This window comes from Ovis canadensis, chromosome 4 (genome assembly GCF_042477335.2).
Source record: "Ovis canadensis isolate MfBH-ARS-UI-01 breed Bighorn chromosome 4, ARS-UI_OviCan_v2, whole genome shotgun sequence".
In the NCBI taxonomy this organism is placed as follows: domain Eukaryota; kingdom Metazoa; phylum Chordata; class Mammalia; order Artiodactyla; family Bovidae; genus Ovis; species Ovis canadensis.
This window is the reverse complement of record NC_091248.1, coordinates 87,795,889-87,814,258: the sequence shown is the minus strand read 5'-3', so window position 1 is coordinate 87,814,258 and position 18,370 is coordinate 87,795,889. Positions and strand designations below refer to the sequence as shown.

The following is an 18,370-nucleotide window of genomic DNA, read 5'->3' as shown; positions in this document are numbered from 1 at the left end:
TTTCAGCATGAAATGGTTTTCAATATATGCATAGAAATATCAATGTAAGTGTGTGTATGTGCCCTGTTCACTGAGAATGACCTGGGTTCAGTTTCACTTCAATAGCAACTAGTAGACCTAATGCCCTGATATTAATTTCAAAACATCATTCTTAACTAAAAGAAACTAGAGCCCTTTAGAGTAATAACTGGGTAGTAACTGGTTCTTATTTTTGGAGGGGAACTTGATAATATGATTCTAAATCCTTAAAGAATATATAATCATTTCTCCAAATATTTCATATATGTAAGTATCTTAATGAAATTATGAAATGAATTAACAAAAATGAAATCTGTCCATTGGCATGAGTCCAAGATGTATACTTAGTTTTGCTTATTTTAACAGAGGTAGACAAAATGCTCAAGAGTCAAGGTTTGGTTAGTAAGGGCCTATATAGCCATTAAACAAAATGTTATTGATTTATATTTTATTAACACATTGTATGCTTTTATATACTTTTACACAGGTTTTTAAAATATATTTTTATGTACTTTTATACTTATTTATGTTTTATTAACTCTAAAAGTCATTCATAATATGTTGCTAAGTGGTGAAAACAAAGTAGAAAGCCATATAATAATAACATGGTATGGAAAGTGTGTGTGGTGTCAGATCAGGGATCTTTATTGTGTAAACTAATATGTGAAACTAGACATACCTACACACAACTGCAATTAGAAAGAGAGAATCACAGAATATACACAATTGCTAATTTCTTAAATGATGATGTTCAGGTAAATATCATTTTCCTTTTCTTTGTTTTCCACATTTTCTATAAGAAATGTATACAACCTGGTTATATAAAATAATAAAGAAGTGGAGACCTTTCCAGAATACATGTGAGCCATTTCTCAAGTTGGTTCATCCTACTTAGCCTTGGTCTCTGAGACTCTGGGCTAATCACCATTATTGAAAATGGCAACCTTCTCCTGGCAGAGAAAGCAATGAAGCTGAGAGGCTGAAAACACCTGGGCAGGAGGCATTCACTCTAACTGAAAGTGTTGACTGCTCTCTCTTCACAATCTGATAAGGGAGAAGACAAATCAATGTTGTCAATAAAGAGTGTTTCTGTGTCCTTGAGAGAAGACTTTATGCATAGAAAAGATCATTCCTAGGTTTCCTTTTGTTTTAAAGCTTAAAGTTAAATCTATTCAAGGTGCAAATCTAAAAGCCTAACTCACCTTTAAGTTTTTAGATCAATTTACAAATTATTAATGTAAAATATTTTAATAGTAACTTAAAAGATTTTGATTGATCACTTGTCCAATTTTTAAAAATAATTATTTTAAAAGAAATCTCTTTAAAAATTGTCTATCTGATAAACTGAATAGGTTAGATAGGTAGATAAACAGATGGATAGATATAGATACATATGAAATCTTAAAGGATTCCCAGGTGGCATAGTGGTAAAGAATCTGCTTGCTAACACAGGAGACACAAGAGACGTGAGTTCCATCCCTGGGTTGGGAAGATATCCCTGGAGTAGGAAATGGCAATCCACTCCAGTATTCTTGCCAGAAAATCCCATGGACAGAGGAACCTGGCAGGATACAGCCCATGGGATCACAAAGAGTTGGACATGACTGAGTACGAGCATGCACACAAGATAAAATCCTGAATGATCCAATACTACATGTAACTTGGTAAGAGTTCAACTTAAAATGAGTCAATCTAAAAATCTAAACCATTTACTCTATTACACATTTTAAGACAGAACCATTTTAAGATGTTACTTGGTAGGGCAAATTCTCTTATACACTAGAAATTCTTATAACACACACACAGGTCTCTTCTTTACACAAAAATATTGCTGCTAAAACATTTAACTATTTAGATATTTCTACTGTAAATTATAAATCTTCCAAGGTTAAAAACTGTTTATCCATGAAGGAATGGATATCACTAAAAATAGTTTTGAGGTTGCCTTCTCAATTGAAGCTGCATGTTGGTTTGAGATTTCAATCAAGCTGCTGACTGGATTTTCGTCAGTGCCATTAAGGGTCACCTTGAGCCCTATTCATGGTCTATTGAAGTGAAGTGAAAGTCGCTCAGTCATGTCCGACTCTTTGTGACCCCAGGGACTATACAGCCCAGAAATTCTCCAGGCCAGAATACTGGATTGGGTAGCCTTTCCCTTCTCCAGGGGATCTTCCCAACCCAGGGATCAAACCCAGGTCTCCCACATTGCAGGCAGATTCTTTACCAAATGAGCCACAATCAAGGGAAGCATGGTCTATTACAGGGATTTAATGAGGGTTGAGTTCAAAAGCCTTGAAAGTGACATAGCACATATTATAGGTTTACTTATACCCTTCCCAAATTTTTAAGTTAGATTAACTTTCATCCTGTTAACTATGATATTTAATTGAATCCAACAATGTGAGTCACTGCTTCATTCAGTTCTGAATTATTTTTAGATTCTTTCCATTAGGACTACAATTCCTACACTTGCATATATTCCATAACATTTGATTAAAAATTAGATCCCTCACACCAAGCAGTCATAATGCATAAAGTCTTTCTCCTGATGAACATGTATGTATGCACATGTATTTTGTAGAGAAAGCAGGAGTGAGAAGATGGTCAAATTGCTGGTAAACTGGTCAGTTTAGGGGCAAAGAAATTTTGCTGTCTTTTTGCTATCTTATTTTCTAACCCAGGCAAGTTGATAATATATGTTTAACTGACAAAGCTTAGGAAGTGAGTTCTATTTCTTAAAAATTGTTTATTTCTAAATCAGAACACTTCTCCAGTCTACTTTTTTGGAAAAGAGAGTTTAAAGTGCAAGTTCAATTGCTTGGCCCACAGTGTGGTGTTACGTGGGCATAAGAGGTCAGCTGCATCAGAGCCACCACGCTACCACTCACCCTATAGCTGCTGCTGACAGCGGAGTCCCAACACCTGCAGAACCTAGCACCTTAGTGAGTTATTTTCATCTCAGCTATAGGTACACCATCGACTATAGAATTTAAAAGTGAAGGAGAAAAAAATGCTGCCTCCTCATATTTAGAATACCTTGTTTATACTCTCCTAAAGGCAAAAAGGTACAATAGACTTAGTTGTGCTCAACAAGTTATTCTAGAAACAATTATTTACTGATTCTCAATGCCAAAAGAATGTCAGAAGGTAAAAAAAAAAAAAGCAGTCCATGATCTTGCAGAAGAGTTACAGCTGGAAATCCTTATATAGTTCTCACCAATCTAAAAAGAGCTCCCATTTTATCTGTGTCATGAATAAAAAGACATTGGCACCCAGCACCAGGATTATCATCTGCCTACTCGGAAAAATGATTAATTTAAGATAAATAGATGCTGGCTTCAGACACCCTGATTGTATTTCGCAGATACTGCTGTAGCAACACTCTCCACTCAGACGTTATCTAGTATTCAGAGGATGGCTCTTTCCTGCTCACAAAACACAAAGCATTCCAGATTTAATCTAGCTCCCTGTACAATGTGGTTGAATTTTTTTTTTTCCACTTTACCATCACCCCTACCAATACAAATCTCTTTTTTAACTTTTCATAGCATAAACTTCTTTTTTTTTTTCCCTTTCTATTTCATTATAGAAAAATGGCTTAACTATAAAGGATGATAGTAAAAGTATGCCACTCAAAACAAATAAGTCAAGTAGAAAATACCTGTCACAATCTGATCATTTAATTTTAAAATTTTGCAGAGCATGAGTATGTTCTAGTTATCCCTGAAAAGATTTTTATTTTAAAGATCCTCTTTTTAAAAGTTTACCTTATAAGTATAAAGTTGTCTTCTTTCCAAAAGGCTATTACATTTTTTAATTTCTTTAATTCAATTTGTTAAAGGCAAAGGGGATACGTACTAGCCAGTATTTTTTTTGGATACAATAAAAACATGACCTAGAACAATTTTCCTCCTTTTATGAGACATAGATCTTAAAGAATGACCTTATAAAAAATCTAAGGCTATTCTGATCCTTAAATATATCACTGAAAGCAAAGTCTAACAACTAAGGATGATCACACTACTTGTCTTCACATCTGGAAATTCATTAAATATCACTCCCCACAATCCTGTGAGCCTTCAGTCAAGAGATGAAGCTTAAAAGTATGTTTTCCTTTTAACTATAGTGCTGTCTTACTGAAAAGTCACACATACACACACACAAATGAGATATGGGTCCATGGTAATTGAATATGGTCCCATGGTAATTAGGTATAATATTTTGTGGAATAGAGATTTAACTTGTCAAGCAATGACTAGGCCAGGCTATTTCTCTACCTTGTGAAAGACTCCATAAAACTGCCAGATATGAAAGTAATCTTATACCTTCAGCTCTGTTTATGATGAAAACAAAGTTACCCTTCTCATCAAGTCAAAACCAAAAAGTGCAGACTTTAAAATAAAATTTAATAAAAATTATCATTGTAAACAGGTATAATCACAGCAATTATAACACAAACAAAAAGTTGTTTGGCCAAAAGAGTTGATAATTCTAAGGAGTAGGTAACCCAAAGGACCTCTATATTTGATCCTAAAATTTGTGATATGATTCAGATAATTTTGTATTTATAGTTATGTTTTAAGGCATCTTATAACAATAGCTAGATTTTTCTGAGTATATCACAACTGAACAAGAGTGGCATAGTCAATTGAAAAGTTTTGTCAGAATACAAAATAATCACACAAAAATCATAATTATTTCTACTAACTAGATCCTATTGGGTTAGGAGTTAAGACCTTCTAGTTAGTTCAGCCAATATCTTACAAAATGTAAGCCTCAGAGCCTCTCAAGGCTGAAAGAGGCACAATATAATTATCAATATTTCAGCATACAACAACACACTAAGTCCAGGATAGATTTGCCTAGGATCCCTCCAAGAATAAGTACCCATATTGAAATGGTTTTTCTATGAGGTCAACAGTGGCATATATATATAGCTGAGAGGTCTCTGTAGTAGAAACAAGGAAGTATAATGACAAGTGAGGCATGGGCCAAAATGGCTTTTATGCATCTCCAGCAGATGCCAACACTGAAAAACGGTGATGGAGGACCAGATGCCTACACTGCCCTCACTGTCGTGTTACTGAAGACTCTGGGAATTTGTCCTTCAAAGTAGTCACCTTAGTAAGCTTTCATTTTCTGTAACTCACTTCACAAATAAAGTGACATTTATAATCACATATATTAAAACAAATGATATTTAGTATCCCACAAGGCTCTGAAATGTCCAAAACTGCTATTGTTCGTATGTTTCTGAAGAAATATTAAATTTTCCTGAGTTAGAATGAGCAAAAGAGCTTTGAATTCAGCATGGGCTGAAAAGGTTGCACAATAACAAAGATTTGCTGCTAAATTAACAAAAATCCATTTACATGTCTAGGACAGCCAATTTTTAAAAATATTTCACTATTCTTTCCTTTACTATTTACATTGTTTCTCTGGTTACTTAAAATATATATGATTTACTTAGACTTGGAATAATAATACTCTCCCTTTAAAAAGAAATGCTTTTTTTTAAAAAAAAATTTTATTTATACTTTATTTTACTTTACAATACTGTATTGGTTTTGCCATACATTGACATGAATCCACCACAGGTGTACATGCGTTCCCAAGGAAGAAATGCTTTAAAAAGTATCATTGTAGCCTAACTCTTCATTACATTTATGGAATACAACAATATTTTAGCAGGCATTTCTGACTCTAAAATTGTGCCTTTCCAAACGTCTTGAATACAGTTATTAATACCATTAAATGTGGCACCCACATATTATTTCCCTGTGTAAAAATATGTGATGGTTCTCTATTGAGCATCACTAAATTCAGATTCCTATAACTTTCTTGAATAGCTCTAGCACCACTTTACTCATTGAAACATCTATCATATTTCCTCAAAAGTACTCTAGGAAGAAATATCATTTCCCTCTTTCAGTATTTCATGTACACGTGTTCTTGTCATCCTTCCTATAAGATAAGCAACTGGAGTGTCATATTATTAATTTGCCTCTTTGTCCTATGTCTTCCTTAACAGCAAGAGGAATTTGTTATGCCAGCAATTCTAAGTTCCCTCTCAACTCCGAACTTTGTTTAGAGTTCATTTTGTTCATTCCCCATAGCACATTGATCAGAGGTAAACCAAAAGCAAGAACCAAAGTAGATATTAGCTTATTGATGCTGTGTTCTAATAAATATAACATATAGACCAGAGTAAATATTTGTACTGAAATTATAAAGATTACTCCAATCATAATTATATCCAACACTTTGACTACCTGATGCAAAGAACCAACTCATTGGAAGACCCTGATTCTGGGAAAGATTGAAGGCAAGAGGAGAAGGGGACAACAGAGGAGATGGTTGGATGTAATCACCGACATGATGGACATGAGTTTGAGTAGGCTCTAGGAGCTGGTGATGGACAGGGAAGCCTGGCGTGCTGAAGTCAATGGGGTTGCAAAGAGTCGGACACGACTGAGAAACTAAACTGAAGTGAATCATAATTATCTTTGTGTACAGAAAGATACTCAGATATTTGATACTCAAAGATCCATTACTCAGAGATTTTTGAAAAACTAAATTGTGATTTGTTGTGCTAATGTCACCTGACATAGAGCACACAGCAAGTTTAAGCAAGCCATGTATCTTTGGAGTTCTTCCAAACATCAAATAACCAGAAAATAAATCTTGTAAGGGAGGAAAAGTAACAAAGCTCAGAGTTTAGTTTTATTAGCAGTCTCCGACATCTCTGTTACAAGGGATGATCCTAAAATATTTTCAAAGCATACAACACATGGATTCTATTCTCAGACTCCACTTTACCAGCTGGACACAACAGCAATTTAGTAAAAGACAGCATTTTAGTTTTTATTAGGAAAAAACTTAGGATCACTGAAGCATAATTACCCTATAATCTTCCTCCTCTATAATTTACTATCAGATACTTTCATTCTTTACCACCAAATGTTTTGAAGAGTGGTCTACACTTTGACCACATTGACTAACTGATCAATTGCAAACTGGTTTCTCTCAGCCACTTTATTATTTTTTTAAGGCTCCAGGAAACCTGTAATTGCCGATATTAGTAGGTCACCTCAGTCCTCAAGCTTTTTTACCTCTTTAGAATTTTACTCTACCATCTACTTCTATACATCTCTCTTATAGTGACCTTCATGGCCCTGCGTGTCCTTTGTTCTGCACCTGTAATGCTCTGCCACCTCTTTCATTGAGTCCCATTTGCCCACTTCTTAAAGTTAGGTTTACATGGTACTCTTGTCCACCTACACTGTCTCGTTTCCTTTCATTATCTCACAATCATTTTGGTTCTCATGGTTTCAACTCTTCCCTCAATGTAGGAGACTATCAAATTTGCATCACAATCCAGACCTCAGTTCTCCAGATTCTAATTGCATTTATACCTACATCTTTCTATGGCAACTCCATTTCAACATAATACATACCAACTATTTTTCTTCCAAAATCTAGGTTTCCTCCTTTATCCTCCATCTCTATTAAAAAAAAAAAAAGCGTAGACTTTGTAGTTACTGACATTCAAACCCACAGAGCATCTTTATATCCTTGCATCTCTCATGTCTCTCGTCCAATTAAGTCATGAAAACCTTGGTGAGGACATGCATATTTCCTCCATCTCAGCAACTCCTTTAGTTGAAATTCTAACTGTCCATATGAGCTAAAATTTTTAAAGACCTATCTTTCTCTCAGTAGTATGCTTTAGGCTAGTTATGCAAACATTTCTCTTCATGTAAGATTTTTCTGGACTCCTACACTGTGTCTTGATAACTGCTCCATCTTTCATCTCTGTGTCTTCCTATCTTGACTCAGTCATTAGGCCCAAACACCCCTTGTTTAGCCTGATTCAGGATCCAACATTTTATGAATTCTACCCATCAGTGGGCTGATAAGTGAGCCCAGAGTCACAAGCAGAACAAAACGTACATTACCTTTCATCGAACCATCACCACAGCCCTTTTTTTTTTAGTGTTAATTTCTTTTTCTAAACAGAACAATAATGTAGACAATCTTAGAATATTATGAATATACAACGCAAATATCACCACCAAATTCCACTAATTTTAACATTTGGCTAGATTTCTCTTTACTCTGGTTTCTATATTTTTAAAATATAATTAGGGTCACAGAGTACATATAATTTTGTATATTATATTCTTTATTTTAGAGAATGCCATTTTTCCCTCCACTTAAAATATTCTTCAGATGGTTTCAGGGCACCATAGTAATCCATAATTAATACATCTATTCAATTTTCAAAGTTTTCTTTTAATTCTATAATAACCATCTTTACATTAAAATCTTTGTCAATTTTATTTCTTTATTTCTTTATGACATGTATCTGGAAGACATATTACTTAATCAAAGATTATGAGTTTTTAAGCTTGTGAGCTATACCATCAAATTGCTTTCCAGGAAAGCTAAACCAAAGTTGTCGACTGGCAGACAGTAGGGCACTAATTTGCCAACTGCAGAATTCTGAAAAGGGCTCTGGCTGCCTCCAGTATCCTACACCTCTAACTCCTCTTCTCTTCACAGGCAACTTTCTAAAACACAGTTAGGATTACATGTGCTCAATCATTCTCTCCTACCTCTGAGCATGTGTCCGGGTTCTCCAAACACTGGATGCAACTTCGTTTCTTGTTTTCTACTCCCTTCTTCTGCTTACCCTCAAGTCTATGCCAGCAAACCTCCTCCAGGCGAGGCTTTTGCATTCTACACTAATTAAATAAGAACAGGAGTCAGCTTAAAAAAAAAAAAAAATTCTCCACAAGATGTCTCTAATAGCCAAGGTTTAAATCACCACAAGCCAGACCATTCTGCCTTAAAGTGAAATAGACAGAGCTACTGGGAGAACCTGTCAGAAAGTCACTTTACTTTAAGCAGACCTCACTTTAAGTGGACCTCACTTTAAGCAGACTAACTCACACCTTTTAGGGCTAGGGACCAGGAATCAACAATTTAACAAACCTGCAGGTTCTGTGGTCTGAGAACTACTCTAGTCAAGCCAGACTATTCTCATTTTCTTAATGAAGTGAATGCATGTCTTCTGTTCTCTATGCTTCAAGCTTACAGTCTCTTCCAAACCCTCCCTGACCCCCATCTCTACTCCACCACCACCCACCAGACATACAAATCACACTTTTTGCATGCCTGGCTTTGCTTATTCTTCCAGCAACATTTAATTGTTCTGGCATTTGTGTTTTCAGTGTTCATTGTTTGTCTTTACTGTAGTATTTCTTCTCTCCAGCCCTGTATTAAATGTAATTGTGTAGACTTTAAGCTCCAGTAAGAGGATTGAGTTTTTCATGTGCGGGTACAATATCTGACTCACAAGAATACCTCCACACTGTCTGGCATATTGTTCTACAAAGACTAGACATCTGTTAAATGCTTATACTAAATGACAAAGTATTTCTAGCCTGAATCTCCTTGATAAATAATTACCAAACACTGTTCCATAATGTTTTTGCCAAGAGAAAAAACACTCAAGAATTAAACTAGTTTCCCTTTTATTTTTTATAAATCTTAAAACACCTAAGTATTCTCTTGGTAACTAAGCTTACTCTGGTTTGCTCTGCTAAATCAAATATGTTTTGTCTACTTAATAATTTATGTATACCTGAACTACTGTAAAAATAAATCAACTATGTACCACATGCGTGTTTGCTCAGTCTTGTTCAGCTCTTTGCAACCCCAGTGGACTGTAGCCTGCCAGGCTACTCTGTCCATAGAATTTTCCAGGCAAGAATACTGGAGTGGGTTGCCATTTCTTACTCTAGGGGATCTTCCCAAGCCAGGGACTGAACCCATGCCTCCCACATTGGCAGGAAGATTCTTTACCACAGGGCCACCTGGAAAGCCCAAATTAACTATACTTCAATTAAAAAAAAAAAAAAAGCTTAGTGAAAAGTTCTACCCAAGTTGTTAGCCATTTTTTTTTTTTTAGACCATTGATTCTCTTACACTAAATGTATAGATGGGTCAACACATTGAGAGAAACAGTAGAAGGTATTTAGAGTGTTCTGTTTCCCAAGTACATGAGCACAAATGAAAGGTTAGAGTGGGGTCTGACATTCCAGGTAGAAATCAAGTTCAGCTAATCCTGACATTGTAAAGTAATGAATTCAAAACACTTACACACAGCCACTCCCCAGTTGTTTCCCTGAAGGCCATGCCCAAATACGAACTCTCTCATTAAACTTTCTAAGAAATCCCAGCCATCCTTTCTGCCTTAGTGTTCTAAAGCACAAACATTTGTCTGGTTTTATTATGTTTTTCATAGACATCTTCCACCCCAATGGACTCTAAACCCCTAAAATTAGCAACCAGGTATTTTCCACATTTGTTTTTCTTACAGTGAAACTCATATTATCTGGTGCATCAAAGGTGTAGATAAATCCAAAATGAGTGAGAAATTAAAGACAGTACATCAATTTTTTGGATCACAGGTATAATGTAGGAGTTTTCCTTTCAATTTACTTTATTAAAACCATATGCTAACTTCCATTTGTAGTGGAACTTTCATGTCATAGAAGAGCAAAGAATGACCCTGTGATGATGAAAAGACAGAATAATTCATCTTCTCTTTACCTCAGGTAGACAGAGCACGGAGGCTATTGAGAGCATATTTAAATTGTGTGCAAGGTACTTGCATACTCCATACCTTAGTTTCCTCTTCTATAAATTCCTGGCAAAATTAGATGTTCTTGGGGCCTTCCCTGGTGGCTCAGATGGTAAAGAATCCACCTGCAATGTAGGAGACCGGGGTTGGATCCCTGGGTTGAGAAGATCCCCTCAGGAGGACATGGCAACTCCAGTATTCCTGCCTGGAGAGTCTCTTAGACAGAGGAGCCTGGCGGGCTACCGTCCCTGGGTCATGAAGAATTGGACACTGAACGACTGAGCACATCACACAGCTGTAGGAAAGAGGGCAGGGGAATAGCAATGGTATGTGGGTTCTGAGAGAAGATATGGGGAAAGCTCTAAATTTTCAGCTAGAGATGAAAATTATTAATATGTGTGATTGATGAACAGAGAAGGAACAAGCATGCTTGGGTTGGGGAGCAGACAGAATGGGGTGGTTCTTACAATTTGCAGAGACCTATGCCTCTGAAATAAGAAGTGTATGCCAAAATTTAGTCATGAACCAAAAGAGATGTTGAAGAAATGATAACCATGCTAATGAAAGAAATAAAAGATCAATGGCAAAAAGAATAACAAGGAGGTAAAAGATTTCTTAGGGGAAAAAAAAAAAGCTAATTGGCAGTACTCATTTCAAAATAAACTATATTCTGCTTCTTACACCCATACAAAAGTGAAATCAAACTTGCCAAAAGGAATTTGCCAATTGTCAAAGCAAAAAATTGGCAGCTCTAATTATACTTGCTACAAATGAACAAAATGAATACTCTCCATGAATCACATTCAAAGCTGTCTAAAGTCCTGAGTAGCATCCTAATAGTTGGATAGCCTATATTTGATTATTTATTTATAGCCTGACTTGCTTTCACAACAGACTTGAGTCATCTAAAATAAATTTTGTAAATTGAAACAATAAATTTAAAATAGTGAGGGTTAAATAAAATAAAAATAAAACTAGACCAGGCATAGCAGATAAGTAGGGGTGGGAACATCATCCTGATTTGAAGGTCAGCATCAATCCTTATCACTCTGGGAAGCCAGAGATTGGTCTCTAGGTTTCCTAACAGTCAAAGAAGAAAGTGAATATAGTTCATGATATAGCTCTCTTTATATCTCAAGGATATTACATTATCGGTTTTTCAGAAGGTAACATTTAAATTTTAGGTATCAAATTTAAATGAAAGAAGTGTTCACTTTTAATTCAATGTATGCTATTAGGGGGGATTTCCTGGATTGGGAAGATCCGTGGCGGGGGGTGGGGGGGGGCGGGCGGGGCAGTATGGCAACCCACTCCAGTATTCTTGCCTGGAGAATCCCCATAGACAGAGGAGCCTGGGGGGCTATAGTCCATGGGGTTGCAGAGTCAGACACGACTGAAACAACAAAGCACAGCACAGATATTCTTGACTAGATGCTTTCATGACACAGGGTAATAACCAATTAATGGTATTTAATCTGTTCTCCTTGTCTTACAAAGACAAAAGGACATTGGGAGATTGTTTCTTCAGAAACATTTGGCTCCAGAGCATAAAGGTATGCACTGAGAAAAATAGCAGAAGTAATTTAGAGTGTTAAAGTAGGGAGATCAGCCCTGGGTGTTCTTTGGAAGGAATGATGCTAAAGCTGAAGCTCCAGTACTTTGGCCACCTCATGAGAAGAGTTGACTCATTGGAAAAGACTCTGATGCTGGGAGGGATTGGGGGCAGGAGGAGAAGGGGACGACAGAAGATGAAATGCCTAGATGGCATCACGGACTCGATGGATGTGAGTCTGAGTGAACTCCGGGAGATGGTGATGGACAGGGAGGCCTGGCGTGCTGTGATTCATGGGGTCGCAAAGAGTTGGATATGACTGAGCGACTGAACTGAACTGAACTGAACTGAAAGTGAAAGGTTAAAAAGAAATTTTAAAGCAAAATTCTATAATCTAATATTCCATGTAGAAATCAAGTTCAGCTAATTGCATGCAAGGTACAGCACTCATCTATGCTTTGGTTTCCTCTTCTATAAACTGTGGACAAAAAGAAGAGAAAATGTCTGGGATTTCCAGGTCCACCATCTAGCTGAGTTGCCAGTGTACTTTGGCCCTTTAATACCATTGACATTCGGATTTCCCAGGGCACCATGGAAACCAGAATGGAACACAGGGCACCTGAGAACACCCGAGACACTGGCAGTTGCAAGAGTGACGGAGCCAGTGGGACCTCGAGGACAGGAAAAAGGGAGAGGCACTTGAAGAAAGAAAGAAATGGACTTGCAGGGAAGAGAGAAAGTTTGGTAAGAACACTAAGTCAAAAGTAACAGAATTGTTTATCTCACCCCTACAACAACAACAAAAGAAAAAAAAAGCCATTTCTGAGGTCTATTGATAGGAGTTTAAAAAAAGAACCCAAACTACTTACTTCAAAAGTTCGCTCTAATTATCCAAGCAATACTATTAACTTTCACTGTACTGAGTAAAGGTTAAAGAAGCCAATTAGTAGTTAAGAGATTCCCAGATTTTTAAAAATTTATTGGTCAGTTAAATGTATAAATTGAGGAATTATCATAAAAGCTATCCTTTAAAACGTTTGACCAAAAAGAATCTGTATTTACCATTATATAAATGAAAAGACATTTTAATGTAATGCCAAGGCTACAGTATCAGGATTCCCTGGTGGCTCAGATGGTAAAGCATCTGCCTGCAAGGCGGGAGACCCGGGTTCAATTCCTGGGTCTGGAAGATCCTCTGGAGGAGGAAATGGCAATCCACTCCAGCACTCTTGCCTGGAAAATCCCATGGACGGAGCAACGTGATAGGCTACAGTCCATGGGGTCGCAAAGAGTCGGACACGACTGAAAGACTTCACTTTCACTTTCACTGTTAATATCAGTGGATACATTCATCTTTGTGTGTGTGTATATATATGGTTCAAGATGGGGAGAAAAAAATTCTATAAATTAAAATAATAATAATACTAGTGTAAACAATGATACAGTGAACTTATTCTAGATTAAGCTCCATCTTCTTCCTACCACCCAGTTTGTTGGAGAGTTCCTTCCTGTGATATGAGTGCTAGTTATCTCATTGTAAATTTTAAAACAAAATTCTATAATTTGATTCTTGTTTCAACAGTCTCTTTTATTTCAAAGATACTATTTATTGATAACACTTGGAAGCATTTGAACAACTAAGTTTGTTGTTTTTTTTTTTATGGTCACAAGAAACAAAAATGAGTTTATCACCAAAGAAGTAGCCTGGTAATGTAACTATTGCAATAAGCTAAAAAACGGAATCATCTGGCAGAATAAATAAGACTCACCATGTCCTTCGGAAGCCATCCCCGAAAGACCAACAAAAAGAATTTGCCACTGGAATCTCTAATGCCACAAGTTCCACGTAGCAATTACTTGCAATTTCAGGAAGAAAAGCAAAGACTACAACTAAAGAAATTCCTTCTTCATAGGATGTTCCTCGTGGCCAGGATAACAGCAAACATAGAAAAAAAAGATATTGCTGACTACTATGAACAACTGTTTCAGTCAATTTTGAAACGACACCTAGGAGAAGCAGTGACAGGATTGTTGCTCATATATCCTACTTCGATTCTGCATATCCTGGAGTCCTCCAGTGGTACTTTGTACCAAATTCTTTTAGATTACCTGAGCCATAAAAAGGATGACATGGAATTTTTTATTCAAGGAATGAAGATTATAGTCATGTCCCACAATATCCCAACAAGGCTCTTTATGCAGTGGCATGTTTCAGTAATAAAAGCGCCGGTCATGTACCTAGATGACGTGACACAGACACAGTCCCTGCAAGAGGTCATGACAGAATTCCTCATCCAGACACACAAACTAGCTCTTCACCTGTTCAAGACTGTGAAAGTGAGCCCGAAAGGCCCAGGAGACAGTTTGCACCAAGCTGCACCCGAATTACTCCTCCCAGAACAAATAATAAAGTACTTGTGCAACTCTGCAGAATTAATGGACCCAGAAGGTTTTATAAACATGTACAATAAACCCATACATATCATCCTAGATTCTGAGGTGGTATGGCCTGCTCCTTCCCGTTTCTAGGATGAAGAGAGATGATGTGGTCAATGTGGTCAAATCTCTTACGGAATGTATGCTACTTAAATAAAAGGAAAATATGCCTAAAATTCTCTCCTTAAAAAAGAAACAACATGGAGATCTACACAAAGGTAATAGATTAATCTTTAAAAAATATGTTGAATTAAACGTGAACATTTATCTGGTCTAATATTAAATTCAACACATTATTTTCAATGGTGAAGGGTTTTATTAAGGTTATAAGTTTCTCAAAGGCTTATATCATATTGATGGAAAAACTTAATTTTTTAATGAAAAATAGAGATGAAAGAGGGCAAACACTAGATTCAGATTCTCATTCATTCTCTCAACCATCAGTGAGAAGCTGTCACCACATAGTAATGTGTTCTAAGAGTATACTATTTCAGGGAAAAATACAACCCTTCAGTTGGTTGCAACCTAAAGTTGGAGGTGAATATGTATAAAACAAAATATGGCATATGATATATGTGATTGTTATTACAGTAGCAGTATGTAGGAAAAACTGTAACAGCTCAAGTGAGGGAGTAATTTCTATATGTATGATCCCTGAACTCAGAAAACAAAACCTAAACTTTCAAAATAGTTTCAAACTCTCATATTCTGGATGACATAATCAAGAACATTGAGGCAATTATAAAGCTAAAGAACACAATAGTTTTTTGAAATGACTAAAAAATACACTGTCAGAAAGCACTGAATTCTTTCATACAAATCATTTACTGAGCACCATTCACAGGACAGACATTTATGACAGGGATATGTTAGGATGATTCCTCCCTTGGAAAGTCTTTGTAAGATGAACAAATTGGTTATTTTTCCATTTCATTCCTAGATAGCAATTACTTTTTAAATTAATTATTTCCTTCTGGCTGTGTTGGGTCTTCACTGCTGCTCGGGCTCTTCTCTAGTTGTGCTGAGTGGGGGCTGTTCTAGTTGTAATATGCAGGCTTCTCATTGTGGTGGCCTCTCTTTGTGCAGAGCACAGGCTCTAGGGCATGGGAGTTTCAGCAGCTGTGTCTCCTGGGCTGTGGAGTGTGCGCTCAATAGTCGTGGCGCACAGGCTTAGTTGCCCTGTGCCATGTGGGATCTTCCAGGACCAGGGATCAAACCCTTTTCCCCTACGTTGGCAGGCAGATTCTTTACCACTGAGCCACCGGGGAAGTCCCCATTAACTAAGTTCAAAACAATTGTTTTAAAGCATTGATTGTAAGTTCATTGTAGCTGGAGAAGTGTCAACATCCTTGTTTAATATAGCTCGAATGAACAGCACAGAAATTTTGTGTAACTATGGGACAGTCAGAAAGTTAATAAATATGTATTGGCAATTGGAACCAAAACCACAAGTCAAACTACAAATTAGACAACAAAAGGTTAAGGGGTTTGGTCAGGTTCAAGTTTGTTTTCTTTGTTTGTTTCTAGTTGCTAAGTTGTTTCCAACTCTTTTGCAAACCCATGTACTGTAGCCCACCAAGGTCCTTTGTCAATGGGATTTTCCAGGCAAGAATATTGGAGTGGATTGCCATTTCCTTCTCCATGGATAGCAACTAACTATATGCAATTCCTATATAACTTATTTCAAGTTGGTCTCCCCCTTCCTTTACTAAGGTTAATGCTTTTTTGCACTATTTAAAATTTCCTGCTTTAAGCAATTAAACAACATAAGTGTCTTACTACTTCAGTGATATTTATCCCCAGATTGCTTCAATATCCTGTGAAACAGACTTTGGACTGAATAGAAGAAATACTGTTATATCATATTAGTTTCCGTTTTTACTGTTTATTTCAGTTACTTTTTGGGAAAAAAAGCCATTTCAGTACTCACCTCAGATTTGTCATGTGCAGAAAATATGATAATTTGTTCCCTGTCAGAATCAAATTTCAGGAAAGACCATTCCTATTTTTTTAATTTAGTAAAATAGATTTAGAAAAAGAATGGCATTTTTCACTTTAAGCTGAACTTGAAGTTCCTTTCATTTAAATTTAAGAACAAAAACTATATTTTAGAGAAAAAAAAACTCTTCAAATTAAGAAAGAATACATAATTTACAAACATTTTATCAATTTGGTAAATATTAAACACCTAATATTCAACAACATGCTTTTTACTCTTTGAACCATGAGAAGTCACCTATTAGATACTGTTTACTTGACAAAATTAGTTTAGAGTAAAAGCTTTCCAGGCCACATACACCCACACACACACACACACACACACACACACACACAAAACAAACAGAAGAAGAAAGAAATAGAAGTAAAGAAAGGAAGAGAGGTAGGGAAGAAAAAAAGAAAGCGAGTAAGCTTCAGTCTTAGTCTTTGAATATATGTGAGGAAGAGGTTTTGAAGGGCAGATGAGCATATTTAAGAGAAGAGATACAAGCAAAAGCAGGAAAGAGAAAATGAACCATAAATGTTCATTGGAGCAGATGAATCCATTTAACAGGGTAAATTTTGTTTGGGAACAATATTTTCTAAAGTGAACAGAAGTAGTTTACAAGTAAAACTACATATCTGAGTATATAAAAGTACAGCACATTATATCCTTAAAAAAAAAAAAAGACCACTGCAATATATCTCACCCCATATGCTCTTACAATATGACCTTAAACACTTCTCATCTCATAGTGGGTTCTGAGTCCCTTCTCCTTGAAATCAGGTAGACCTTTGTGACTGCCTAGACAAACACTACAACAGAAGTGATCCAATGTGACCTCCAAGGTCTTAAAAATGCCTTGCACTTTGCCTTGATCACTTGAATGGAACCTAAAATATGCTGTGAGCAATCCAAGCAGGTTTCTTGATAACATCCCCAGCTGAGGTTCCAGCCAACAGCCAGTATCACCACTAGACATGTGACTGAGTGAACCTTCAAGTAATTCCAGACTCTAGGCTCCCAGCCAACCCTGGATTTCAAGCCAGAGCAGCTGACACCGTGTGCGGGAGTGGAGTAGAGATGGACTGTTCCCACTGGGCCCTGTCTAAACTGTAGATCTGTGAACAGCAGAAATTCTTGTGTTGACTCAAGCTACCAAGTTTTGAGTGGATATTTATAATAGCAGTCTAGAACACAAATATATAACAGGAATAATTTTATATGTATATTTTATATATATATGTATATGTGTATTTATATATATATTTGTTTATTTATATATGTACATATTTATTTATTCATTCATGTATGCAACTAATGTTTTGTAAATATTTACTAGGGGACCAAGCACTGTGCTAGTCACTGGGTATAGAAGCAGAAGTAAGATGTGTGAAATTGTAAGGAAATTATAACCCTCATTGGGGTGAAAATTACTTCATGAGACTTCCTAGCATAGACCTTTTATTGATCTATAATACTTTCTGGTGTGAAACATACTGACAGAAACTTAATTCATCTAGTCAAAGAAAAACATAAAAAACCTGAGTCATTTTTGAAAGAAGTTATAGAAAATGTCTAAATGAAAACACTGATTTACAGTAGACTATTATTTTACATTTAAAGGATTTTTGAAGTATCATTTGTGAAAACTGGAAAATAAGCACAAAGCGAGTATAAATAAAACTACTTATTTGTTAAGTGAACATTTTAGAATGAGTTTATTCATATGAAA

The 18,370-nt window shown here is 36.2% G+C and overlaps 2 protein-coding genes across 2 annotated transcripts in view; one reads left to right on the top strand and one right to left on the bottom strand.

Moving 5' to 3' along the window:
• ZNF804B (zinc finger protein 804B) overlaps nucleotides 1–18,370 on the bottom strand; it is a 576,957-nt gene that overhangs the window by 521,348 nt on the left and 37,239 nt on the right. The window lies entirely within an intron of this gene.
• On the top strand, nucleotides 13,992–14,750 carry TEX47 (testis expressed 47). Its single transcript, XM_069588818.1, has one exon. It carries the CDS (start codon nucleotides 13,992–13,994, stop codon nucleotides 14,748–14,750), a length of 759 nt encoding a protein of 252 aa, XP_069444919.1.

Bases quoted from the DNA above. Each gene is read 5' to 3' on its own strand.
- TEX47 (XM_069588818.1), top strand. From the start codon at position 13,992: ATGTCCTTCGGAAGCCATCCCCGAAAGACCAACAAAAAGAATTTGCCA.